A 26,440-nucleotide genomic window follows, 5' to 3' on the forward strand; every position below is an offset into this window, starting at 1 on the left:
CCCAAAGTATTGGCATTACAGGCATGAGCCACCACGCCTGGCCTAATGTTATATTTTCCACAGCTAAATACTGAATTTTGGTATTGCTCCTCTTGGAGATGTAGTTTCAGGTATTGCTGAGTCTTAGTTTTTATATCTTATTGATGATTTTGGTTATTTTTTTTAAAACCTAGAATACTTGTACCAGTGTTTATACAAAAGATAGAGCCGCTAAATGTAAAATTCCAGCCCTGGACCTTCTTATTAAGGTAATTATGTTTCTAAGTGCACGTATTTTACATTAAACGTATAACTTTTAAAAGAAAGAGTTTTGAGTTGTGTTTTGGGTGATGTGTTTGGGGAAGGATAGGATCTAATCACATTGATGTATGGGTAGGATGCACATTTTCCAACCATCACCTGACAATACCCTGGCATTTTGTTCTCAGACTATTCTGGGTAGTAAAAGAAGAATTGTGAGTTGTGAGGAGAATGAAGGAGGAAAATGACTAAGGAATTTATTGCTCTTTCATTTATCACCCTTACTGGCTTTGGCAAAACCTAATGCTATTAGGAATTGCTGAAAGATCACCTTGTATCTCTGAGGTTTTTCCTAAAACCTTAGCAATGGGAAAGAGTTCATATGTTTTCTTTTCTTTTTTTGAGACAGAGTCTTGTTCTGTCATCCAGGCTGGAGTGCAGTGGCGCGATCTCGGCTCACTGCAACTTCTGTCTCCCGGGTTCAAGAGATTCTCCTGCCTCAGCCTCCTGAGTAGATGGGATTACAGGCATGTGCCACCATGCCTGGCTAATTTTTGTATTTTTAGTAGAGACGGGGTTTCACTATGTTGGTCACGCTGATCTCGAACTCCTGACCTCGTAATCCGCCTGCTTGGGCCTCCCAAAGTGCTGGGATTACAGGCGTGAGCCACTGCGCCTGGCAGGAATCGGTTGATACGTTGCAGTTAAGTGGTTGTTGGGGTCACTGTGACCTGTTTCTGTTTTTTTTTGTATTTGTATTTTAGAATTCCTTTGTTTCTGGTTGGTCCTTTGTTTTGTAGGCTTCTGGGAGAAAGATTCTGGTCATGTTGTTGGTTTCTTGGGAAGGTAACAATTAAGCCTAGAGCATTCTTCCCCTGATGTTCTTCCACCATACCCATCCCAACCTTTAATTCCCAGATAAGCTGGGTGGATGTGAATCCTGTGAGACCAAGTGTAAATCCTTGAGACACACCTAATTCTGAACCTTTGCTGTGTACAGATGCACTGAGATAGAGGAATCCCTTTATTTCCCTCTTTAGAGAGAATGCTAATTTGTATTTTTTTTTCTTGATTCCCACACTACATTGATGTCCTAATTTGTGTTCTTTTAGTTACTTCAGACTTTTAGAAGTTCTAGACTCATGGATGAATTTAAAATTGGAGAATTATTTAGTAAATTCTATGGAGAACTTGCATTGAAAAAAAAAATACCAGATACAGGTGAGATGCATTTACATGTTATTTTCAAATAGTTTAGCAAATTAATATTAACAAATTATTAGCGTAAGACTTAGGTTTTCTCTACCAAGGTCTTATTTTACAGTCGAATCCTTTTTGCTGAAAATAAACCAAAATGGAACCAAACAAAAACAATGTGTGAAGACTTCCCTTCATAAAAATGTTAATTTTTACAAAATTATTCCTTTAAATAGAAAACTCACAAGACATGTCAAATATGATTAATACATTTGCATAAAACTTAGGAAAGAATGCAGTCCTAAAAGCTTTATATTTTATATGTCTTACTGTAAAATCAATTTTGAACTTTAGTTTATTTTCTTCATACATTTTGGTTAGTTTAACTTATTTAAATGTAGTTTGAGGCCTTCACTTGTCTAAAATTTTCTTTTCAGTTTTAGAAAAAGTATATGAGCTCCTAGGATTATTGGGTGAAGTTCATCCTAGTGAGATGATAAATAATGCAGAAAACCTGTTCCGTGCTTTTCTGGGTGAACTTAAGACCCAGGTATGATGAACTTTATGACATTCTGCTTCCATAGATGTGGTTGTGTTTTTCTCTTGTAATGACATCTTAAATCTTTTCTTTTAGATGACATCAGCAGTAAGAGAGCCCAAACTACCTGTTCTGGCAGGATGTCTGAAGGGGTTGTCCTCACTTCTGTGCAACTTCACTAAGTCCATGGAAGAAGGTATTGCTTGGCTTCACTTGATTTTCTTTATTCAAAAACTGTAAGTCTAACCAGCAATGCCTGATTATTTCTTTGAACTCTTAACCAATCCTGAATTTACATACAGTAGTGAGAAATAATCTAGAGGGACCTGTGGGCCCTCCCAAGTTTCCCTGATGATGACATCTTTCCCAACTATAGCACAACAGCAAGGTGGGCGTTAACATTGATGTTGTCCACTGAGCTTTGTCAGATCTCACCAGTTTAACATGCACATATTCGGCACATATTCGTGTATGTGTATTTAGTTCTTTGCAGCTGTTTAAAATTTTATTTATTTATTTTTCAGACAGAATCTTGCTCTGTCGCCCAGGCTGGAGTGCAGTGGTACTTTCTTGGCTCACTGCAACCTCTGCTTCCCGGGTTCGAACAGTTCTTCACTTCAGCCTCCTGAATAGCTGGGACTATAGGCATGCACCACCACTCCTGGCAAATTTCTTTCTTTCTTTTTTTTTTTTTTCCTGAGACAGAGTCTTGCTCCGTTCCCCAGGGTGGAGTGCAGTGGCTCGATCTCAGGTCACTGCAGCCTCCTTCTCCCTGGTTCAAGTGATTCTCCTGCCTCAGCCTCCCGAGTACCTGGGATTACAGGCGCTTGCCAGTAAACGGCAAATTTTTTTTTGTATTTCTAGTAGAGATGGGGTTTTACCATGTTGGCCAGGCTGGTTTCGAACTCCTGACCTCAAGTGATCTGCCTGCCTTGGCCTCCCAAAGTGCTGGGATTACAGGCGTGAGCCACCGTGCCCGACCTAATTTTTGTATTTTTAGTAGAGATGGGGTTTCACCATGTTGGCCAGGCTGTTCTCAAACTCATGGGCTCTAGTGATCCGCCTGCCTTGGCTTCGGAAAGTTCTGGGATTACAGGCGTGAGCCATTGCACCTGGCCCTTTTTAATTCTTTTTTTTTTTTTTTAAATAATTGAGACAGGGTATCATTATGTTGCCCAGGCTGGTCTTGAACTCCTGGGCTCAAGTAATCTGCCCACCTTGGTCTCCCAAAATGTGGGGATTATAGGCTTGAGCCACCACACCCAGCGAGTTTTGTGTAATTCTGTCACGTGTATGTACCATTGTAGTCAAGGTATTGAGTAGATTGATTAGCTCAAGGGTCCCATGTGCTACTGACTTAGAGCCATAGTTAACCTCTTCCCCCGTCTTGGCCACCTAATAACCATTCATCTGTCTCCATCTGTGGTTTCGTCATTTCAAAAAGTTGCACAGATGAACTTATGGTATGTAGCTTTTCCTGTGTGGCTTATTTCACTTAGCATAGTGTCTTTCAAGTTCATCCATATCCTGATGTGTCAGCATTGTCTTTTTTTTGAAGGCTGAATCATATTCCTGTGTGTATTTACCGCATTTTGTTGGTTCATTCATCCATGTATGGGCACTTGGTTTGCCTCTGCTTACTGGTTATTCTCAGTAGTATTGCCATGATCATTGTTGTACAGAAATCTGTTGGCAGTCCCTACTTTTGATTCTTTTGGATATATACTTAGAATTGTGATTGTTGGGTAGTATGGTAACCTTAGTTTTAATTTTCTGAGGAATCGTCATAGTGTTTTTCACAGTAGCTGCAGCATTTTACATTCCCACCAGCAGTACACAAGGGTTGCAGCTTCTCCACATCCTTACTGACTTGTCATTTTCTGTGTTTTTGGTAGTAGACATCCTAATGCCTAATGGTTGTGAAGGGATGTCTCGTGGTTTTGATTTGTGTTTCCCTGATGATGAATGATATTGGTTGCGCATCTTTTCATGTACTTACTTGCCACTTGTGTGCCTTTAGAGAAATGTCTATTCAGATCTTTTGCCCATTTTTTAGGTTAATTGGTTTGTTTGCCTTTTTGTTGAGTTGTAGATATCATTTTCTTTCTTTCTTTCTTTCTTTCTTTTTTTAGACAGGGTCTTGCTCTGTCACCCACGCTGGAGTGCAGTGGCTCAAACATGGCTCACTGCAGCCTCAACTTCTTGGGCTCAAGGGATCCTCCCACATTAGCCTCCCAAGTAGCTAGGACCACAGGTGTATACCTGATATTAAAAAATGTTTTGTAGAGACAGGGTCTTGCCTTGTTGCCCAGGCTGGTTTCTAGCTCCTGGGCTCAAATGATCCTCCTGCCTTGGCTCCCCAAAGTACTAGGGTTACAGGTGTGAGCCACTGTGCCTAGCCAGATACCAGTTTCTTAACAGATATATGATATATGAGTTGCAAATATTTTCTGTCTTTTTCTTTTCTTTTTTTTTTTCTGAGACAGGGTCGCACTCTGTTGCCTAGGCTGGAGCGCAGTGATGTGAGCATGGCTCTCTGCCTGCCTCCACCTCCTGAGCTCAAGTGATCCTCCTACCTCAGCCTCCCAAGTAGCTGGGACCACAGGCATGTGCCACCACAGATGGCTAATTTTTGTACTTTTTGAAGAGACATGGTTTCCCCATGTTGCCCAGGCTGGTCTCCAACCAAGAGATCTGCCCACCTTGGCCTCCCAAAGTGCTGGGATTACAGGTGTGAGCCACTGCACCTGGCCCTTCTCTCATTTTTTGAGTTGCCTTTTCACTGTGTTGATTATGTCCTTTGGTACACAAAAATCCCTTATTTTGCTGAAGTTCAGCTTTTTTATTTTTTTAATTTTTTTAAGAGATGGGGCCTCCCCAGGCAAAAGTACAATGGCTACTCACAGATGCAGTCATGGCTCACTGCAGTCTTGAACTCCCGGCTCAAGCAGTTCTCCCATCTCAGCATCAAAAATAGCTGAGACTATAGGCACCACCATGCCTGGCTCCTTTTATATTTTGCAGAGATGGAGTCTCGCTGTGTTTCCCAGGCTGGTATTGAACTCCTCCCATCAAGTGATCCTCCCAACTCAGTCTCCAAAGCATTGGGATTATAGGCATGACCTGCCACGCCTGGCCAATGAAATTCTTTTCTTTTTTTGAAAAGACAAATATAGCTTTTTATCGTAAAATAATCTTTTTTTTTTTTTTTTTTGGAGTCTTGCTCTGTCGCCCGGGCTGGAGTGCATTGGCGTGATCTCCGCTCACTGCAAGCTCCGCCTTCCAGGTTCACGCCATTCTCCCGCCTAAGCCTCCCGAGTAGCTGGGACTACAGGCACCCGCCACCAGGCCCAGCTAATTTTGTTTTTGTATTTTTAGTAGAGACGGGGTTTCACCGTGTTAGCCAGGATGGTCTTGATCTCCTGACCTCGTGATCCGCCCGCCTCGGCCTCCCAAAGTGCTGGGATTACAGGTGTGAGCCACTGCGCCTGGCTGATCCTAAAATAATCTTAAGGCAGGGAAAAAACTCCTGTGCTCTTCCTTATCACTTTTTTTTTTTTTTTTTTCACTCTTGTCACCCAGCCTGGAGTGCAATGGCACGATCTTGGCTCACTGCAACCTCTGCCTCCTGGGATCAAGCCTTTCTCCTGCCTCAGCCTCCCGAGTAGCTGGGATTACAGGCGTGTGCCACCATGCTCAGCTGATTTTTGTGTTTTTAGTAGAGATGGGGTTTCACCATGTTGGCCAGGCTGGTCTCCAACTCCTGACCTCAGGTGATCCACCTGTCTCGGCCTCCCAAAGTGCTGGGATTACAAGGCATGGGCCACCACCCCTGGTCTCCTTATCACTTTATCTTCAAGTAATTACCAAATGTTTGTACCTACTCTGTTTTTCCTCCATTAGGTTGAAACTTACAAAATTGCTTATATCCAATGATTTTTTTTAACCTATATAGGCAGCAGTTTCATTTTAAGCCAATGTTTCTACCCATGCCTTCTTCCTTGCTTATCAAGATTGTTAGAGTAGCCCTGTGTAATTTTCCTTCCTGTCTTCTCTCTCCTCTCTCCTGTATCCTGTGGCTCCCACTTCCTCAGCTTCTTTTCAACCGTCACCCCTCTTAGGAAGCATTTATGATTCCCCTGAGGTGAGCACTTCCTCTGGCCTCTGTACTCCCCTCTGTGACAGCACTTAGGGTCATATTTTAAGTATGTTAGGTCATATGTTTAATTCTCTCCTTTGACCCTGTTGGCAGGTGATGTTGCTTATTTGTCTTTATGTTTACTTGGCTTATAAATTGGCACTCAGCGAACATATATAGTGGAAGGAAAATAGTAGCACTTAGTGCTCATTTATTGTGTGTTAAGGACTACTCTAGACATGTTGCAAGATAAGTTCCTGTAATGACCGCATGGCAGGTAAAATGTCTCTGTTGTATAGATTAGTAAACTGCAACTCAGACAGGTTAAGTAACTTGCCCCAAGTTACACAGTGACTTGCGTGGTTAGGAGAATAATGGCCACCAGGGTGTCCCATCCTAATCCCTGTTACACTGCATGGCATAGCGGAATTAAGGTTGCTAATCAGCTGACCTTGAACTGGAGAGATGATCCTGGATCATCCCCATGGGCTTGGTATGATCACAGGGTCCTTAAATGTGGAAGAGGGAGGCACAGAGGAGGTCAGAGGAAGGGGATCTGGAAGGCGGCAGGAGCCAAGACATCAGGGCGCCTTGAGTCTGGAGAAGTGAGAAAAGGGTTCTCCCCTAGAGCCTCTCGGAAGGAGCACAGCCCTGCTGATGCCTTAAATTTAGCTCAATATGAGAATCATTTCAGACTTCTCACCTCTAGAACTATAGGTAATAAATCTGTATTGTTTTAAACTATTAAGTTTGCGGTAAGTTGTTATGGCAAAACTAGGAAACTAATATAGCTAACAAATGGCAAGTCTGGGATTTAAGCCTTGGTCTGAGGCTAAAATTTATACTTTTTTTTGTGATGCCATGATCATGTGACTTCAAGCACTAAATACTAATTCATTCGTACATATACATAAAGCACCCAGGAAATACAGACTGTATGAATGGGTTATAAAAATAATTATAAGGCCAGGCAAGGTGGTTCCCACCTGTAATCCCAGCACTTTGGGAGGCTGAGGTGGGCAGATCACAAGGTCAAGAGATGGAGACCATCCTGGCCAACATGGGGAAATCCCGTCTACTACAAATACAAAAATTAGCTGGGCATGGTGGCACATACCTGTAATCTTGAGCCCGGGAGGCGGAGGCTGCAGTTACCTGAGATTGCGCCACTGCCCTCCAGCCTGGCAACAAAGCAAGACTCCATCTCAAAAAAAAATTTTTTATATATATATATATAAACGTGTGTGTGTGTATGTAAATATATATTTTTTTGAGACAGGGTCTCACTTTGTTATCCAGGCTGTAGTGCAGTGCTATGATATGGGCTCACTGCATTCTCAACCTCCTGGGCTCAAATGATGCTCCCACCGTGGCCCTCCGCAAGTAGCTGGGGACTATAGGTGCATGCCACCGTGCCCTGCTAATTTTTATTTTATTTTTCTTTTTGAGACTTGAGTCTTGCCCTGTCACCTAGGCTGGAGTGCAGTGGCGCGATCTTGGCTCACTGCAACCTCTCCCTCCCGCGTTCAAGTGATTCTTGTGCCTCAGCCTCCCAAGTAGCTGGGATTATAGGTGCGCGATGCCATGCCCGGCTAATTTTTGTGTTTTTAGTAGAGACGGGGTTTCACCATGTTGCCCAGGCTGGTCTTGAACTCCTGGGCTCAAGCGATCCACCTGCCTTGGCCTCCAAAATGCCGGGATCACAAGCATAAGCCACTGTACCCGGCCCCAACTAATTTTTGTATTTTTTGTAGAGATGGGGTTTCCCCATGTTGGCCAGGCTTGTCTTGAACTCCTGAGCTGAAGCAATCCACCCGCCTCACATTCCCAAAGGTGCTCAGATTACAGGCTTGAGGCACCGTGCCTGGCCATGGGTGCCATCTAGCTAAAGAGTGATGAACTTGGTGTTAAACCAGTGATTGAAATCACCAAGTTCCTACCATCATGAGCTCAGTCTGGTGGAGGAGACAGATGCACAAACAGAGGTGGGGTGTAGTGAAGAGGAATGCCAGAATTTGGAGAGGTGGAGCACACAACCCACTGGTACTTTCTGAGGATGTAACGCAGAAGTTGTGCTCAGAAGGAGGAGAGGGAGACAGCTGGAGAAGTGCTGGGAAGAGCAGTCATTCCAGGCAGCAGCTGCTCAGCACCCGGCCCCATGCTCGGCCAATCTCTGGCCCTGTGCTTAGCCTGCGTGCAGTAGTCCAAGGGTCCACAAGAGCTGGCATGTCAAGAGTGTGGAGGTACACAAAGTGGGCCAGGGTGAGATGGGAAGGACACAGGGTTGGTGTTTGACGGTTTTCTGAGCTGGGATCTTATTCCAGATGGAATGGGAGCCAGAGCTTTTCAAAAAGGAGTGGATGTGGGCCAAGAGATGTTTCACAGAGGTCTGCCTGACTGCTGTTGGGTGTGGGATGTGAGTTAGTGTAGGATTGAGAGACTGTGAGTGAGGGACTGAGGGCTGTGCACTGACTCCTAAGCTGAATGAGATGGGAGAGACTGGGATTTTTGTAGAAACCTGGCCTTTTGTGTTGGATGTGTTTAACTGGAGACACTTAGGAAGCATCCAGGCTTAGATGTCAGGTGTGCAGTTGTACATGAAACATGGGATCTTGCAGCAGAAATCAGACTTCAGGCTACACGTTTGGAGGTCTTCATCACATGGGTAGTATTTAAAGCTAGGAGTATGAGCAAGATGAGGAGGGGGTGAGAGTGCAGAGACCAGGCGGAGGGTCTCAGGAGAGTGCTGAGGAGGCAGTGCAGGGCTGCCTCGCATCCGGTGGAGTCTGGGGAGGAGGAGGAACTGGCAGTAAGTGGTGGGTTCAGCTCCACGAGAACCGCATCCATTGAACATTGGGGAAATGGGACCTCTAGGGTGAAGAGCGGGAGGAAGTGGAGGCCATTTGTAGACAACACGCTAGACAAATCTTGTAATGGAAGAGAGCAAAGAAATGGGCTGTGGCTGATGGGAGATGTGGGGTTAAGAGAGGGTTTTTTTTTGAGGCAGGGTCTTGTTGGAGTGTAGCGGCACGATCTTGGCTCACTGCAGCCTCTGCCTCCCGGGTTCAAGCAATTCTCATGCCTCAGCCTACCGAGTAGCTGGGATTACAGGTGTGTGCCACCACACCCAGCTAATTTTTCCTATTTTTAGTAGAGACAGGGTTTCACTGTGTTGGCCAGGCTGTTCTCGAACTCCTGACCTCAGGTGATCTGCCCATCTCGGCCTCCCAAAATGCTGGGATTACAGGCCTGAGCCACTGCACCTGGCCAAGAGAAGGTTTAAAAAAATAGAAGCAGGCCGGGCACGGTGGCTCACACCTGTAATCCCAGCACTTTGGGAGGCTGAGGCGGGTGTATCACAAGGTGGGGAGTTCAAGACCAGCTTGGCCAAGATAGTGAAACTCCATCTCTACTAAAAATACAAAAAAATTAGCCAGGCGTGGTGGCAGGCGCCTGTAATCCCAGCTACTCGAGAGGCTAAGACAGGAGAATAGCTTGAACCCGGGAGGTGGAGGTTGTGGTAAGCTGAGATCGTGCCACTGTACTCCAGCCTGGGTGATAGAGTGAAACTCTGTCTCAAAAAAAAAAAAAGAATTTTCACACCTGTGTTCCTAGCAGCAAATCCACAGTAAGCCAAAGGGCTAGAACCACCCAAGTGTTCATCCAGGGATGAATGGATAAACAAAATGTGGCATGTAGACAGAATGGAACATTATTGAGACTTAAAAAGGTAGGAAAGTCTGACACATGCTGCAGCACGGATGAACCTTGCAGACAGGATGCTAAGTGGAATAAGCCAGCCATGAAAGGCAAACAGTGTATGGTTTCACTCACACAAGGTACTTAGAGTAGTCAGATTCACAAAGACAAAGTAAAATAGAGGTTACTGGGGCTGGAGGAGGGGAAATGGGAGTTAGTGTTTGATGGGCACCCTTCTGTTATTGATGGTGAAAACATTTTGGGTATAGACAGTGATGGTTATACAACAGTGTGAATATATTTAGTGCCAACGAATTGTATCTGTACACATTGTTTAAATGATAAATACGTCTGTTTTGCCACATTGAAAAAAACAGATACAAGACCATGCTTCTACAGGGAGTGGGCCACTAGAGGGAGGGGCTGCAGGAGAGTGGACCGTGGAGGGCAGAACCTGGAGAAGTCTGTCCTTGCCAAGTCCCCAACCCTAAACCCACTGTGTACTGTGGGTGTCCTTGTGTCTGCACACTTGTGTTTATTAACATGATTACTTTCTATTTGAATGACCTTTTCCCAAACTAGTACCTATTCTTTCAGTCTCAGAACAAATGCTACCATATCGGGAAAGCGTTCATAGAATACTCATAGTCAGAAGAAATCTGCTTGTCATGAATTCCAAAGTAGCTTTTTTTTGTATCTCATTTATGCCACCATCCTGCAACCATACAGATGTTTCTCTGCTTTAAGGCCTCTCTGACCACATTCTCTCTCCAGCACCTATCACATCATCATCAGGGCTCTGTCTCAAATATGTCAGTCCTTGCAATGAAAGCAAACAGTTCTTGAGTCTCTGCTGATTACAAGTCACTGTTAGAAAGATAGAGAAATTAGTGATGAGTAAAGCATGACTCTATAGCTACAATGAATAATCTGGTGGGAGGCAGTCATGCAAATAACTGTGATGTCAGTCAGGCCAGGATTAGAGCCTTATGTTACAGATGTGTGCCTGTTTTATCTTCCCTTTTAGTTAATAAGTATGCTGAGGTCAAATATCATAATTTATTTGTATTTGTAATTGTCATAATATCTTGGCATGTACTATGTTTTTTTTCTGTTTTTTTTTTGTTTTGTTTTGTTTTTAAATCTTTTTCTTACATGTACTATGTGTTGAATAAATGCCTGGGTGTATTGGGGAGAAATGGTATGTTTGGCGATGAGTAAGTTACTTTATTTAATCCTCCAAACTATCCTAAAAGGTATATACTGTCCCTATTGCAAATAAGAAAATTGAGGCTCTGAGAGATTATCTAACAGAGCTTGTAAGTGATGAGTTGGTGTTTAAATCTCTCAGAGCTTATAAGTGATGGGGTGGTGCTTAAACCATGTCTTTGTTATTCCAGATTTTCTTTCTGTTTTCTCGCAGTCATAACCGCGCAGCAGTAATAACTTGCAACTTTAGCTGGATGGAATGATGAAGGATGTTTCTCCTGAATTCACAAGAGACTAATGGTTAATATAGGTGTCAAGCTGTCTGTAAAGTGTGTCATGTGATACTGTTATTACGATTTGTAACAGAGCCTTCTTGGTATTTCCCTAGATCCTCAGACTTCAAGGGAGATTTTTAATTTTGTACTAAAGGCAATTCGTCCTCAGGTAGGATTAATATTACTATTAATATTATTCTAATGCCTTTACAGTGCAGACTTTCAAATACTGATGGTGAATTATTCTTTTCTAAAAATAGATTGATCTGAAGAGATATGCTGTGCCCTCAGGTAGGATTCTGTTTATAATGAAGTATAATATTTTAGATTACTAAATTAACATCTCAAGTAAGCTTTTGCTTAAACTTTGAATGAAAGCAAATGTGATAACATCTGTGATGTTTCACACACAGTTATTTACAGGGAGGCTTTCGGTGACTTAGTAAGGTCTGGTTGAAATGGTGATTCTCAGGTTACATGGTTGAAAGCACTTTATTTTAGGGTATCTTTCAGGGGATCCAGGCTGTTTGATTCTGACTTTGCCTCAATGAATCCTGATTCCACTTCTGACCCTTGTTTTGGGATTTGTCAGCCAAGTTATGGGCCTGTTGACTGGCGGTGTTAGAGCGCTGACAGGGATCCCTGGGTTACTGTAGTGTAATGATACTAGATCTTCCTGAGCACAGTGTTGACTTTGACATATCCCTGCAGGTTTGTTGGTTTTCTGTTCTGTCTTATGTCATCTGATTTTAAATATAATGGCTTTTGCATTTGCAGCTGGCTTGCGCCTATTTGCCCTGCATGCATCTCAGTTTAGCACCTGCCTTCTGGACAACTACGTGTCTCTATTTGAAGTCTTGTTAAAGTGGTGTGCCCACACAAATGTAGAATTGAAAAAAGCTGCACTTTCAGCCCTGGAATCCTTTCTGAAACAGGTACCACAAATTCAACTGTCATTTAACAATATTTCTTTCACACACAGAATTAAATTCCCATTGTATGCATGCATGTTTGAAAATAAATACAAGTTGATCTATAGCTTCTGTAGTATTTAAAGCAGAAAGATGTTGATCAGCCAGCCACATGGGAGGCAGCCAGAGTGAAAGAGAGCTAGGGAGATGCCAGATTTGATTAGGGCCTCAGAGCCTAGATTGACACAAGTGTAATGGAGGGAAGACATGGTGAGGAGGTGGCCGGAAGGGCTGGGAGGTCAGTGTTGGAGAGTGGGTGGAGGGTTGAGGGGAGCCCCATCTCTCCTGGAAGAGGAGGGCTAGCTGTCTCTGGGGAATAGATAGATGCTTGTGTGTCAACTTGAAAACAAGGGGTGCCTCTTTGCCGTTGTGGATTTTCTACCTGGATAGGAGGTGGTTACAGAATCTGCACCTGCGTATGTGGAAGCTTGTCTGGTCGGCTGAGGAGACCATGCTTGTCATACTGAGTGCTGGTCTCCAGGATGTCCTGGGCATCCAGAGGTGGCCGCAGGGGCCTGGCCACTAAGGAAGGGACTTCTGGGGTTGCTCTGAGGGAAAGCACTGGAGATTCACAACAAATGTTTTCTTAGGGGCCCTGCTATATATGGGTAAACTGTAGCATTCACAGGCTATCCATGCAAACCTGTGTGAACTGACTAACAGTTAGCTGTGTTAGTCACAGCTGGGATGTGTGGAAGGAGAAGAGAAAGCACTGCCATCCTTTTTTCAGGTCTGGGCCTCCCTCCCAAAAAACTGAGCCGATAGGCCTCGTCTTTGGCCCCTACCTCTGCCGCCTGTCCGTCTCGCCTCCTTAGTCTCCCTGCTGTACTTGGCCTTCCCGTCAGACTTGTGTTCTCCCTGAAGTCACTCTTGGCTTTGAGGTTACCTCTTGGTCCTCTTCATGAAACTCCTATTCCGCTGAACTTGGCTGGCCTTACTTGCTAAGGGAAATAAAAATCTGAGGAATTATTTTTTACTGATTCATATGAATATGTTTGGATCTCAGTAAACATTTACTGCAATAAACATCTTGACAGAGAGAATTTCATGCTTTGTTAGCAAGGAGGAGTGTCCGGAATGTGTGTAGGGGGATCATCCCTGGTGGCACCCCGGGGGCCTTGTTCCCTAGTGATGCCTGCCTTTCCTAGCGCAGGGCTGGGTGGGGTGTGGGCCTGCAGGGAAGCCTGCCAGCCCTCCCTCCACTGCACTGGTTGTCTTTAATGAGCCACGCAGACATCTCTGTTTCACATCCTTGCCAGAGACTTTTCAGTCCCCCACTCCAATTCTTAACAAAAACTACATTGAATAGATTTTAGAGTTTCATTGAGGAAATATATTCTACCTGCTAATCTCTACCTCGTGAGAAAGTTACTTGAGCTTAGTCAGGGGAGAAGTTCAAGAGAACTATCCTGAATGCTGCCCTCAGGGCTGATGCCTGTTGCAAGTTTGGGAGTTTCCAATATACCCTCAAATTTGATACAGCTATGGTTTATTACAGCTAAAGGGCCCAGATAAAAATCAGCCAAAGGAAGCGGCACACAGTGCGGAGATGAAGTACCAAATGTGGAGCTTCCCTGGTCCTCTCCCCGCGGAGTCAGGGCAGCATTCCTTTCCCAGCATCCATGTGTGACAGCATGTGTGGAGCATTGACTGGGTGCTCCCTCAAACCTCTGTGTTTGGGGTTTCCCTTGGGGCCCCACCCTGTAGGCATAGTGGGTTGTTGGGTCTCGGCTTCCAGGGATGCTGTGTGACCCAAAGCTCCCATTCCGAGTCACATTGTTACTGGGTGTGGTCATCTCCACCCTGAGTCCCATTATTAGATCATCCCTTGTGACCTGAGGCCCCAGGCAAGGAGAGACACCCTCTTTCCCTCCTTCTTCAGAATAGGGAGTGAGGAGAGAGGAAGAAAGAGGGAAAGAGGACTTTACATAAAGGATACATAATTTTTTGGCCTTTTTCCCACTATGTTGACTATATTTTCCTCACAGTGACATCTATATGATTTTTTTTTTTTTTTTGAGATTGAGTTTTGCTCCGTCTCCCAGGCTGGAGTGTAGTAGCGCGAGCTTGGGTTACTGCAACCTCTGCCTCCTGCGTTTAAGCAATTCTCATGCCTCAGCCTCCCAAGTAGCTGGGATTACAGGCACCTGCCACCACGCCTGGATAATTTTTGTATTTTTGTTAGAGACAGGGTTTCACCATATTGGCCAGGCTGACCTCAGGTCATCCACCCTTCTTGGCCACCCAAAGGGCTGGGATGACAGGCATGAGCTACTGCGCCCAGTCGACATCTGTGTGATTAATTTTCAGTGGCAGTGTAATATATGATATTTATGAGCCATAATGTTTTAATCTGTCCTCTGTCTGCTACTGTTGAATAATTATTTTCAAGTCTTTAATATTATGTACAGGAAACAGTTGAATAAAGATGCGTTAAAAACATGCTTACTGGGAATACAATAATAGAAAATTAGCAGTGTTTAGGTGGTTACACATAGTATATAATATTCGCTATTCTGTAATTAAGTAAAATGATGTTGTTTGTTTACTTCTTGAGAAACATTTATGATATGTTTTGTGAAGAAGGAAATTATGAGACAGTATATACAATGTTTCATTCTTCTAAAACAAATAGGGAGCAAAGTTCCCCGAAGGTCAGGCGCTAAGACCTAGTGGCTTTAGGGGGATTGGGAAGTGTATGGATAAGTTGGCAATGAAAGGTGGGTTTTTTTTTCTGCCTTTGATAATTGTCTAGATAGATTCCTTCCATTCTTACTCTGGACAGTCTTTGTGCTGAAATGGGGAATGCTCTTTGAATACCTGTATTAGTTCTTGCATTTAGGCTCTTGTCTCTTGGTTTGGTAAATAATGATCTATTTGCTTCTCAGACGACATTTTCCCCTTGCATCACTTAATTTAAGCTTTATAGTTTGTAGCTTATTTTTTTTGAAAACTGAGATGCCTTGTCTTTCTGATTGTTCTGAACTCTATTTATTGATGACGTCTGAAGTCACTGGTCCCCTGACAGCTCTCTTTCACCCTGTGGGTGACAGGTGAGCTCTAAAGACTGCTCTTTGCTTCCTCAGAGAGCCTTAATTCAAAACCTGTTTTTGTTTTCAGACTTATGCGTATCCTTGGTCTCTTAGACCCTTCTCTAAGAAAAATGTATCACATAGCCTTATTTAAGATACTTTTCTGAACCTGAAACTAAGCAAAATGGAAGCAAAGGGTCTTTATGATTAAAAGCAATTGCGTGTAACTATAACAGTACATTAGTAGCATCTAAACAGTTCTAGTTTTTCCATGTTTGTATAGATTCCATTGCTATTAAATATTTCCAAAAAAATAAATATTATGTATTTGCAGGTTTCTAATATGGTGGCGAAAAATGCAGAAATGCATAAAAGTAAACTGCAGTACTTTATGGAGCAGTTTTATGGAATCATCAGAAATGTGGATTCGAACAACAAGGAGTTATCTATTGCCATCCGTGGATATGGACTTTTTGCAGGAGTATGTCTCATTAACTTACTCTATTTTGTCTTGGTTTCACGTGATTGTTTAAAGGAACCTAATTCATTGCATTTTGAATAGTGTGTAATACTTGTAACAACGCAGTAGACCCTTGAATAACATGGGCGTGAACTGCGCAGGCTCACTTACGTGCAGATGTTTTTCTACCATACGGATCAAAAATACAGTGTGTGCTGGATGTGAAACTTATATAGAGGGCTGACTTTTTGTATATGAGGCTTCCACAGGGTGACCGTGGGACTTGAGTATGCATGGATTTAGGTATACTGAGGAGGCCTGGAACCAATCCCTCCCGCATATCCTGAGGGTCACTGTATTAGTATTGTTTATTAACAGTTAAGATTTCTTCAGTGTCTACTGTGTACTAGAATTCTTTGTATGCATTATCTCAAATTCTCCTAACCCTTAGGAGCTGAGTATTACTCTGTTTTGCCGATTAGCAAACTGAGACGCAGAGAAATTAGGAAACTTGTCAAGAGACTCAGAATTGACAGAACCAAGGCATAAGTCCAAGTGTGAAGAATAGAAACACCATGTTTCCCCTCTGTGCTATGCTGCTCCTTATTCCTAAAGTAAAATTGTAGTTGATTTCACAAAGTTTTAGAAAGAGAAGTTAAAAAAAAAAAAGTTTATATGACAGAAAGAGATATATTTAAGAATATTAGCTAAGTGTGGCGGCCTACACCTGTAATCTCACCATCTCACTTCTTTGGGAGGCCGAGGCGGGCAGATTGCCTGAGGTCAGGGGTTTGAGACCAGCCTGGCCAAGGTGGTAAAACCCTATCTCTACTAAAAATACAAAAAATTAGCCTGGCATGGTGGCACGCACCTGTAATCCCAACTGCTTGGGAGGCTGAGGCAGTAGAATCTCTTAAACTCAGGAGGCAGAGGTGGCAGTGAGCTGTAATCGAGCCACTGCACTCCAATCTGGACAACAGAGACACTATCTCTTAAAAAAATGTAAAATATTAAGAATAACCCTAATTTCCTCTTAGTGGAATTCTGTGACTTCTGCTTTGTAGAAAAAACAACTGATTTCCTTTTTCTTTCTACAATCTCTCCCTTGTTTTTCTTCTTTCTTTCTTTCTTTTTTTTTTTTTTAATTTTTGAGTTGGAGTTTCGCTCTTGTTGCCCAGGCTGGAGTGCGATGGCATGACCTCGGCTCACCACAACCTCCACCTCCCGGGTTCAAGCAATTCTCCTGCCTCAGCCTCCCGAGTGCTGGGATTACAGGCATGCTCCACCACGCCTGGCTATTTTTTTTTTTTTTTGTATTTTTAGTAGAGACGGGGTTTCTCCATGTTGGTCAGGCTGGTCCCGAACTCCCGACCTCAGGTGATCCGCCCACCTTGGCCTCCCAAAGTGCTGGGGTCACAGGCGTGAGCCACCGCCTCTCCCTTTTTCTTTTTTTTTCTTTTTTGCCTCTCAGGCTGGAGTATAGTGGTACAATCATAACTCACTGCAGCCCTGACCTCTAGGGCTAAGCGATCTTGCTGCCTTAACTTCCCGAGTAGCTGGGACCACAGGCATGAGCCACCGTGCCCAGCAAATTTTTTAATCTTTTGTAGAGACGATACCTCACTTCATTACACAGACTGGTCATGAACTCCTGGCTTCAAGCAAACCTCCTGCCTCAGTCTCCAAAGCACTGGACTTACAGCTGTAAGCCACAGTGCCCAGCCTTTCCCTTTCTCTTAATCTTCATCTCCATTTGTCTCTTGGCTACTTTAAATATGCTTAGGGCAGAAGAAACAGAATGGCAGAAGGCTCTGAGCTAAAAGATCGCATGGGATTTTCCCTTTACACAGTGATCTATCCCCACTTGAGCTTGTCCCTGTGGCTAGAGCATGATAGACAGGAGAGGGGAAATGGATCTGAAGAGGTGCACCATCAGATCCTTGGGGAGTCTGGACTGGATTCAGAAGTCCTAGAAAAGAAGCCTTGGAAAAGTCTGAAATTGAGCAATTACATTAGCACATTTGTGAGTTTGAAAAAATGGCTCTGGTGTGGTATAGTGTGTGACATGGAACGTCTTCCAGTCATGTATGGATTCCTGGCCTCTCCTGTAGGTGGACAGCCTTGGGGCAGGGACTGCCTCTCATTTGTCCTCAGTACCCACTGTCTAAACAGTGCCTAGAACATAGCTGACAACCAATAAATGCTTCCTGTGTGAATACATATTTAAAATGTGATTACAGATTATTGTACAAAGCATCTTTATAATGAGATATATTTTATTTATTTATTTATTTTTTGAGGTGGAACCTCACTGTTACCCAGGCTGGAGTGCAATGGCGTGATCTCAGCTCACTGCAACCTCCACTTCCTGGGTTCAAGCGATTCTCCTGCCTCAGCCTCATGAGTAGCTGGGATTACAGTTGTGTGCCACCATGCCTGGCCAATTTTTTTTTTTTTTTTTTTAAGTAGAGATGGGGTTTCACCATGGTGGTCAAGCTGGTCTCAAACTCATGACCTCAAGTGATCTGCCCTCCTCGGCCTCCCAAAATGCTGGGATTACAGGCATGGGCCGCTGCACCCGGCCAGATACTGTATTTTATATCTGTATTTCTTCTTAATTAAAAAGCTTGTGGCTGGGCACAGTGGCTCACGCCTGTAATCCCAGCACTTTGGGAGGCTGAGGCGGGCAGATCACCTAGGTCGGGAGTTTGAGACCAGCCTGACCAACATGGAGAAACTCTGTCTCTACTTAACAATACAAAAAAAAAAAAAAATAGCCAGGCGTGGTGGCGCATGCCTGTAATCCCAGCTACTCGGGAGGCTGAAGCGGGAGAATCACTTGAACCTGGGAGTTGGAGGTTGTGGTGAGCTGAGATCACGCCATTGCACTCCAGCCTGGACAAGAGCGAAACTTCATCTCAAAAAAAAAAAAAGAAGCCTTGTTAAACTTGTGTTTTTAATCACATGGCTTAACATGGCACCTTAAATATTATTTTGATCTTGATAAGATTGATGAAGACTTCTGTTTTACCTTTTCTAAAGCCCTGCAAGGTTATAAACGCAAAAGATGTTGACTTCATGTACGTTGAGCTCATTCAACGCTGCAAGCAGATGTTCCTCACCCAGACAGACACTGGTGACGACCGTGTTTATCAGATGCCAAGCTTCCTCCAGTCTGTTGCAAGCGTCTTGCTGTACCTTGACACAGTAAGTGAACTAAACTGAGCACAGTTTTAAGTATTTAATCTTCATTTCTTCAAATAATTCGATGGAGTCATACGATACATTTAGTGTAGGCACTGTTGGGAACAACGTGACAGTTTTAGTTAGTATTTTGTGGCAATAGAATTATTGTCATGAAACTTGATTTTTTGTTATCTAGAACAGGAAAATATTTGTTTCTCTTTCCATCTTTCTGAAAGATTTGGAATTGTTGCTTGGGATAGAATTGCACCTCAAGACCATTTTTACTGTGTGTGTGTGTGTGTGTGTGTGTGTGTTTTAAGGCAGTCACAGTAATAAATGTTAAGCAGCAGGTTAGATGACAAACCATGTTTTTCTTTTAATAAGTATCTAATTCAGTTGTAATTACTTTGAATATTTGTATTATTCCTGTATTCATTGATTACCTCCTCTAACTCACGGTTTGCCGATTATTTCCGGTAGGTTCCTGAGGTGTATACTCCAGTTCTGGAGCACCTTGTGGTGATGCAGATAGACAGTTTCCCACAGTACAGTCCAAAAATGCAGTTGGTGTGTTGCAGAGCCATAGTGAAGGTGTTCCTAGCTTTGGCAGCAAAAGGGCCAGTTCTCAGGAATTGCATTAGTACTGTGGGTAAGTTTGCAATTTATTGTATTTATGAGTAATGATGGATAATTAACACATTATTTGATATAGGTAAAGAGAATCTGGTTACCAAATTCTTTTGTATCTTTGACACAACTTTTGATGAACTCCTAAATTTTGGTGGACCAAAATCTCTTCCTTTTTTCATCCTATTACCTCTGAATTTTAATAATTTTAAGTTTTTTTTTTTTTTTCTTTTTTTTGGAGACAAGAGTCTCGCTCTGTCTCCCAGGCTGGAGTGCAGTGGCACGATCTTGGCTCACTACAAACTCTGCCTCCTGGGTTCAAGGGATTCTCTTGCCTCAGCCTCCGGAGTAGCTGGGACTATAGGCGCCCGCCACCATGCCCGGCTAATTTTTGTAGTTTTAGTAGAGACGGGGTTTCACCATATTGGCTAGGCTGGTCTCGAACTCCTGACCTTTTGATCCACCTGCCTCAGCCTCCCAAAGTGCTGGGATTACAGGCATGAGCCACTGCACCTGGCCAATAGTTTTAAGTTTTAAAATTAAAGCCGTTAATGAACTTAGAAAATAAATTGAGAGGTAAAGTTGGGTTCCAAAATATGACTGTTTTTTTTTTTTGTTTTTGAGTTTTGATTCTGTTTTTCAGTGTTTCATTCATTTTTGTTTTCTTTTTCTTTTTTCAGTGCATCAGGGTTTAATCAGAATATGTTCTAAACCAGTGGTCCTTCCAAAGGTAAATTCTGAATTTAATGTTTAGAAAATTAATCTGTTATCACTGAAAGCTAGGAATGTTGCTGAGGTTTTCGAATATAATTTTGCAAAAGTGGCCGTTTTTTTCTTAGTTATTAGCAATGCCTTACATTTTGAAAAGTGTAGGACATAATACCTCTGTATTTTGTTAGGTGAATACACTTCTAAGGTGTGAAACATCTTTAAGCATGACTTTAGGTTTTATACATTTTTGTAAACCAGAAATGTTTTCTCTCTTGAAACTCTGGGACAAATTGCTGAGGGAGGCATATCTTAGTTCCCAGAAATTATAGGACATATGATGAGATGAAAGATTGAACTGTGTACGAAAGCAAGATAAATGATTATAGCACATTCAGTGGATATTGTATTGAAATACTTGTTGGTGTATCACAGTTTTAGTCACAGAAGAATCACATATTTTTCCGTTTTTTATTTGTTTATTTATTTTTTGAGACAGAGTCTCGCTCTGTCACCCAGGCTGGAGTGCAGTGGCGCGATCTTGGCTCACTGCAACCTTCCCCTCCAAGGTTCGAGCAATTCTCCTGCCTTAGCCTCCCAAGTAGCTGGGATTACAGGCACCCGCCACCTTGCCCAGCTAATTTTTGTGTTTAGAGTAGAGACATTTCGCCATGTTGGCCAGGCTGGTTTCGAACTCTTGACCTCAGGTGATCTGCCCACCTTGGCCTCCCAGAGTGCTGGGATTACAGGTATGAGCCACTGCACCTGGCCTCAGCTTTTTAAATTATGCTTTTTAAATATGATGTCTTCCTTAATCATATGGTCTCCTATGGGTGGCAGTTTAATTTAGAAAATTCTGAAAACCAGCATGTTCTGGCAGCAGTGCTGCTTCTGAGAATCCATCACTACATATTGTCATGCTGTCTTTCTGGCCAGGGCCCTGAGTCTGAATCTGAAGACCACCGTGCTTCAGGGGAAGTCAGAACTGGCAAATGGAAGGTGCCCACATACAAAGACTACGTGGATCTCTTCAGACATCTCCTGAGCTCTGACCAGATGATGGTAATGTTTACCATTGAAAGCTATGAATGTACCTTACTTCCTTTATTAGTCTCCGTAGTTTAGACATAAGACTTATTTCAGAATTATATTTTACTAACTTTCAAAAGTTTAAAACAGTGTACTTCAAAAATAAAAAATTAAAACAGTATGAATCAGGAAGTTAGAATGAGAGTAGAAATAAATGAATTGAAAGAAACACAGACATAGAACTCCTTTAACATTAGTTACTGTAGCTGAGTCCTCATTTTAGCTTTAAATAGCAGGATGGTACAGCTCATGCTAAGCTGTTCTTCCTAACAGGTCCAGCCTGAGGATGGATATATATGTATTTGTATGTATGTATGCATGTATGTATGTGTATGTTTATATATGCGTGCATATTTAGTTATGCACATAAGTATATGTGCATATACTTACATGTACACAGACATAAAAGATATAGTGTCTATATATGCATATTACACATATTTGTGTTTATACATACACATCCACAGATTAATTGGGGTAAATGCTTTGACAAGGATTGGCCTAAATCTTCTCACTTACTGCTATATACAGAGTAAGTATTTGTTACATGACTGGATAAATGATATCTGACTGAAACGATGCTGTTATAATAATTTAGGAAGGTATCTTGCAACTTGAAAACTTCCAGATAAATCTGCTATAGTTTATCATCACTGTTTCCATAATACCCAAATCGGCACATATATCTGTATATGTGTCTTAATGCTTATAAAATACTCATACTAATACTTTTTTGCACAAGATTTTGAAGTTTATTGTTTTTCTTTATTTAAAGGATTCCATTTTAGCGGATGAAACATTTTTCTCTGTGAATTCCTCCAGTGAAAGTCTGAATCATTTACTTTATGATGAATTTGTAAAATCCGTTCTGAAGATTGTTGAGAAATTGGATCTTACACTAGAAACACAGACTGTTGGGGAACAAGAGGTTAGAAATTTTTATCAGTAGTAATTTTTCATCATTTTTGTATCAACTGTCTTTGCATATAAATATTTAGGGGATAATAGCACATTTGTAGAGGAGAACTGGATAAAATTTGGTTCTTCAGAATTATTATGTGCCATTGATGCATTTCTGTTGGATGTAACCTATTGTATAGAAAATGTTATTACTAGAAGGTTCAAAAAGTAATTTATATATGTTAATTTTTTTTTTTTGAATTTATTTACTAGGTTCATTTGTTTCTTATTCCTTAGCAATAGTAAAGAGTGACAGAAATCTTATTTTATGTAGAAATGACTGTGTAGGATAGGGAAACCTGGGGTTGCTCTTGTTTATAGTTAAGGAAACTCCAAATTATGGTACAAGGTGTTAAATGTGTTCCTGAGATAGGAAAATATAGATAATAGGAAGAGAAATAAGAAAATACCTTCCCTTTTTTTCGCATCCCATTTTCCTAGCCTGAGTTAAAGATAAGTCATGGGTTAGGCCTGGCGCGGTGGGTGAAACCTGTAATCCCAGCACTTTGGGAGGCCAAGGCAGGCAGATCATGAGGTCAGGAGATTGAGACCATCCTGGCTAACACGGTGAAACCCCGTCTCTACTAAAAAATACAAAAAAAGGCCGGGCGCGGTGGCTCATGCCTGTAATCCCAGCACTTTGGGAGGCCGAGGCAGGCGGATCACAAGGTCAGGAAATCGGGACCATCCTGGCTAACACGGTAAAACCCCGTCTCTACTAAAAATACAAAAAATTAGCCAAGCATGGTGGCAGGCGCCTGTAGTCCCAGCTGCTCGGGAGGCTGAGGCAGGAGAATGGCATGAACCTGGGAGGCGGAGGTTGCAGTGAGCCGAGATTGGGCCACTGCAGTCCAGCCTGGGCGACAGAGCGAGAATCTGTCTCAAAACAAACAAACAAACAAAATACAAAAAAAATGAGTCGGGCGTGGTGGCGGCGCCTGTAATCCCAGCTACTCAGGAGGCAGAGGCAAGAGAATGGTGTGAACCCGGAAGGCGGAGCTTGCAGTGACCTGAGATTGCGCCACTGCACTCCAGCCTGGGCGACAGAGCGAGACTCCATCTCAAAAAAACAAAAGGATAAGTCATGGCTTAAGTCCACCAGCCTGGAGCTGCCCTGCTCTGGTCCGAGGCATTGGTGGTAACTGGACTCCATGGTAATTTGGCTGGTGAGAAAGAGCTGAGATCCCTGGAAGGCGTCTTGCTTGCTTTCGACTGCAGTGATTGTTTCAGACCAGATGGTGCTGATTCGAGTTCATGCGTCAGTACCTCTACTGCAGTCCTGAGAAGTTAGACAAGAGGTAATGGGGAGGATGTGCAGAGGAAACATGAAGGGAAACAGTACAGGCCCATGGTCACATCACCTTTGTTGCACTTGGAGTATTCTCTTTTTCATGTGGGATGATAGGTAGCAACACTGATGTGTGCTTTATTGCTCTCTGTGCTTTGCAAATGTCTAAAATAATTTTATTTAAGAAAAAAACTTGCCCAAAGGGACTTCCTGGAACTGTGTCAGCTGACAGACCTGCATTTTAGAACACGTGTGTGTTCATTGCTGTCTTCATTGGCTTCCCTTTCTCCTCTGTTCCCTGCCCTTGCGGCTTCATTCCAACAGATCAATGACCACCTGTTAGCACTTCCCAGATATGTTTGGTCTCCAGCCTCCTCCTCCCTTTTTGGTTCCTGCTCTGTATTTCTAACTACTTGTGCAACATTTTAATTTGAATACACAGTTGTGTTTGGTAACACAGATTTGGTGACACAAACTTAACGTGTTTAAAACTGATCTTCGTGCACTTCCAAAATACCATATTTTTCATTTATCTTTCTTAATACTGTTAATAATTTCTCTATTTCTCTTTTTCTTCACTGGAAATCTCTAGGTTATCTATTAAAATTCTGTCTCTGTCAAGGCATTATTGCTAGCTCCCTCAAGAAGTGCTGCCCACTTCTGGCATTTTCCTTTTTGTCCCATTCTCTCATCGCTTCCTGTGAGTCCTTTGGTTAACGCTTTCTGCGAGTCCTTTGGTTAACGCTTTCTGCAAGTCCTGCCCTTCTTATCAGACCATAGGTCTTGAGCACCCATCTTGGTCTTTCTCGCTGTCGCATTCTTTCTTCATAGCATCAGGCCTTGACCATGAAGTCAGTTGGAAAGTTATTTGTTGAGTGATTCCTGAGTGAATGGTACAATGTTTCTTTGCTACAATTACTCTTTAAGAACGGAGATGAGGCGCCTGGTGTTTGGATGATCCCGACTTCAGATCCAGCGGCTAACTTGCATCCGGCTAAACCTAAAGATTTTTCGGCTTTCATTAACCTGGTGGAATTTTGCAGGTATTTTGTAAAATTCTAATTATTTAAGAATGAAAATGATTGTTAGTTATTGGCTGTAATATAGGAAATTCCTTATATAGATGTAAGAAATGAAATAATAGGCCGGGTTCGGTGGCTCACACCTGTAATCCTAGCACTTTGGGAAGCCGAGGCGGGTGGATCACGAGGTCAGGAGATCGAGACCATCCTGGCCAACACGGTGAAACCCCATCTCTACTAAAGATACAAAAAGTTAGCGGGGCGTAGTGGCAGGCGCCTGTAGTCCCAGCTACTCAGGAGGCTGAGGCAGGAGAATGGCGTGAAACCGGGAGGCGGAGCTTGCAGTGAGCCAAGACTGCGCCACTGCACTCCAGCCTGGGCGACAGAGCGAGACTCCGTCTCAAAAAAAAAAAAAAATAATAATAAAAGGCAAGATCTATAATCGATTATATAGGTCTTTAAAATATATCTAAGTGTACTAGCTTACAGTTTTCATTATTTTTTATATTTAAAAGATCCCCAGGTAGAGAAAAATGGATTATAGATATAACTAAACATTTTAGGATACCTCAAAATGTTACGCGATGGGATTGTAGCTTAGTTGTTTGATTATGTCCCTTATAATTTTAAGATCAGAATGATACAAATTTCTACCTTCAATTTCTAATTTGTTTTTACAGAGAGATTCTCCCTGAGAAACAAGCAGAATTTTTTGAACCATGGGTGTACTCATTTTCATATGAATTAATTTTACAATCTACAAGGTTGCCGCTCATCAGTGGTTTCTATAAATTGCTTTCTATTACAGTAAGAAATGCCAAGAAAATAAAATATTTCGAGGTGAGTCTTTTTTGCAGGACATTGAATCTTGCGTTTTTTTAGGTCATGAGTATATATAAATGTATCATAAAATATGTGAATGTGGCCTGTGCAGTTTTAAAGTCTACTAATTTTGTTACTGTATTTAAAAAAAATTGATATGTGAGTGGCAGTTGGATAGCACTCTAAAAGGTTAGCAGCATTTTTTGCCCCGATGCTCAAGCACCTGGCTAATTATGTAAGATTAACAAAGCCTCTCAAAGTATGGTCCCAGGACCAGCAGCCTTAAGCATTGCTTCCTGCATCACAAACCTTGGGGGCAGGGCTCTGCCGCCTGTGCTAGGAGCCACCAGGTGATTCTGGCACCTAGTGAAGTTTGAGAACAACTGGATTAGCATTCTCGACGCTCCAGTCAGTCACATGAGGAGCCCACCTGGGTAATTACAGGGTGAGATGAGGAAGGGGGAATGGACTTAGCTGTGTCCATGGCTTCTCACTAGCTGCCACCTTCCCTCCTCTTGTTCTGACTGGCCTGTGCCTTGAAATGTCTGCAGAGCTGATTGTGCCTCCTGTCTTCATTAGATGTTGGTAACTTGAAATGGATTCACCACTCTGAAGACAGGCTGGGCACTATTGGATTGGGATATAGTCTCCTGATTCTTGTTCAGTGTACTAACTTGCTGTTTTATTTGACAGGGAGTTAGTCCAAAGAGTCTGAAACACTCTCCTGAAGACCCAGAAAAGTATTCTTGCTTTGCTTTATTTGTGAAATTTGGCAAAGAGGTAATTTTTAAATGATTTATCTTAGTGTCATCATGAACTGTTTTTAAATGAATGTCTATTGAAAAAATCCTAGTGATTATAAATAATTATTTTAAGAATTGGGGCTGGTTGCGGTGGCTCATGCCCTTAATCCCAGCACTTTGGGAGGCTGACGCAGGAGGATCACAAGGTCAGGAGTTCGAGACCAGCCTGACCAACG

At 42.6% G+C, this 26,440-nt stretch overlaps 1 protein-coding gene and 1 long non-coding RNA gene across 5 annotated transcripts in view; one reads left to right on the top strand and one right to left on the bottom strand.

Moving 5' to 3' along the window:
* PRKDC (protein kinase, DNA-activated, catalytic subunit) overlaps positions 1–26,440 on the top strand; it is a 185,032-nt gene that overhangs the window by 3,968 nt on the left and 154,624 nt on the right. For all 4 annotated transcript variants that reach the window (XM_032759820.2, XM_032759822.2, XM_032759821.2 and 1 more), the window contains exons 4-19: positions 174–248; positions 1,353–1,461; positions 1,875–1,987; positions 2,072–2,171; positions 11,410–11,465; positions 11,557–11,587; positions 12,074–12,231; positions 15,634–15,780; positions 18,802–18,966; positions 19,426–19,594; positions 20,253–20,302; positions 21,217–21,342; positions 22,145–22,297; positions 24,545–24,660; positions 25,320–25,479; positions 26,155–26,241. In XM_032759820.2, the coding sequence (XP_032615711.1) occupies positions 174–248; positions 1,353–1,461; positions 1,875–1,987; positions 2,072–2,171; positions 11,410–11,465; positions 11,557–11,587; positions 12,074–12,231; positions 15,634–15,780; positions 18,802–18,966; positions 19,426–19,594; positions 20,253–20,302; positions 21,217–21,342; positions 22,145–22,297; positions 24,545–24,660; positions 25,320–25,479; positions 26,155–26,241 (1,815 nt within the window). The remainder of the gene's footprint in view (positions 1–173; positions 249–1,352; positions 1,462–1,874; positions 1,988–2,071; positions 2,172–11,409; positions 11,466–11,556; positions 11,588–12,073; positions 12,232–15,633; positions 15,781–18,801; positions 18,967–19,425; positions 19,595–20,252; positions 20,303–21,216; positions 21,343–22,144; positions 22,298–24,544; positions 24,661–25,319; positions 25,480–26,154; positions 26,242–26,440) is intronic.
* Positions 10,476–14,018, bottom strand: LOC131384172 (uncharacterized). The gene is made up of 3 exons (XR_009214742.1): positions 13,826–14,018; positions 13,053–13,208; positions 10,476–10,679 (listed from the first exon to the last, which is right to left on the bottom strand). It is a non-coding gene; the product is annotated as an uncharacterized LOC131384172 (long non-coding RNA).

The sequence above is a fragment of the Hylobates moloch genome, unplaced genomic scaffold (genome assembly GCF_009828535.3).
Source record: "Hylobates moloch isolate HMO894 unplaced genomic scaffold, HMol_V3 SCAFFOLD_9, whole genome shotgun sequence".
NCBI classification, from domain to species: Eukaryota; Metazoa; Chordata; class Mammalia; order Primates; family Hylobatidae; genus Hylobates; species Hylobates moloch.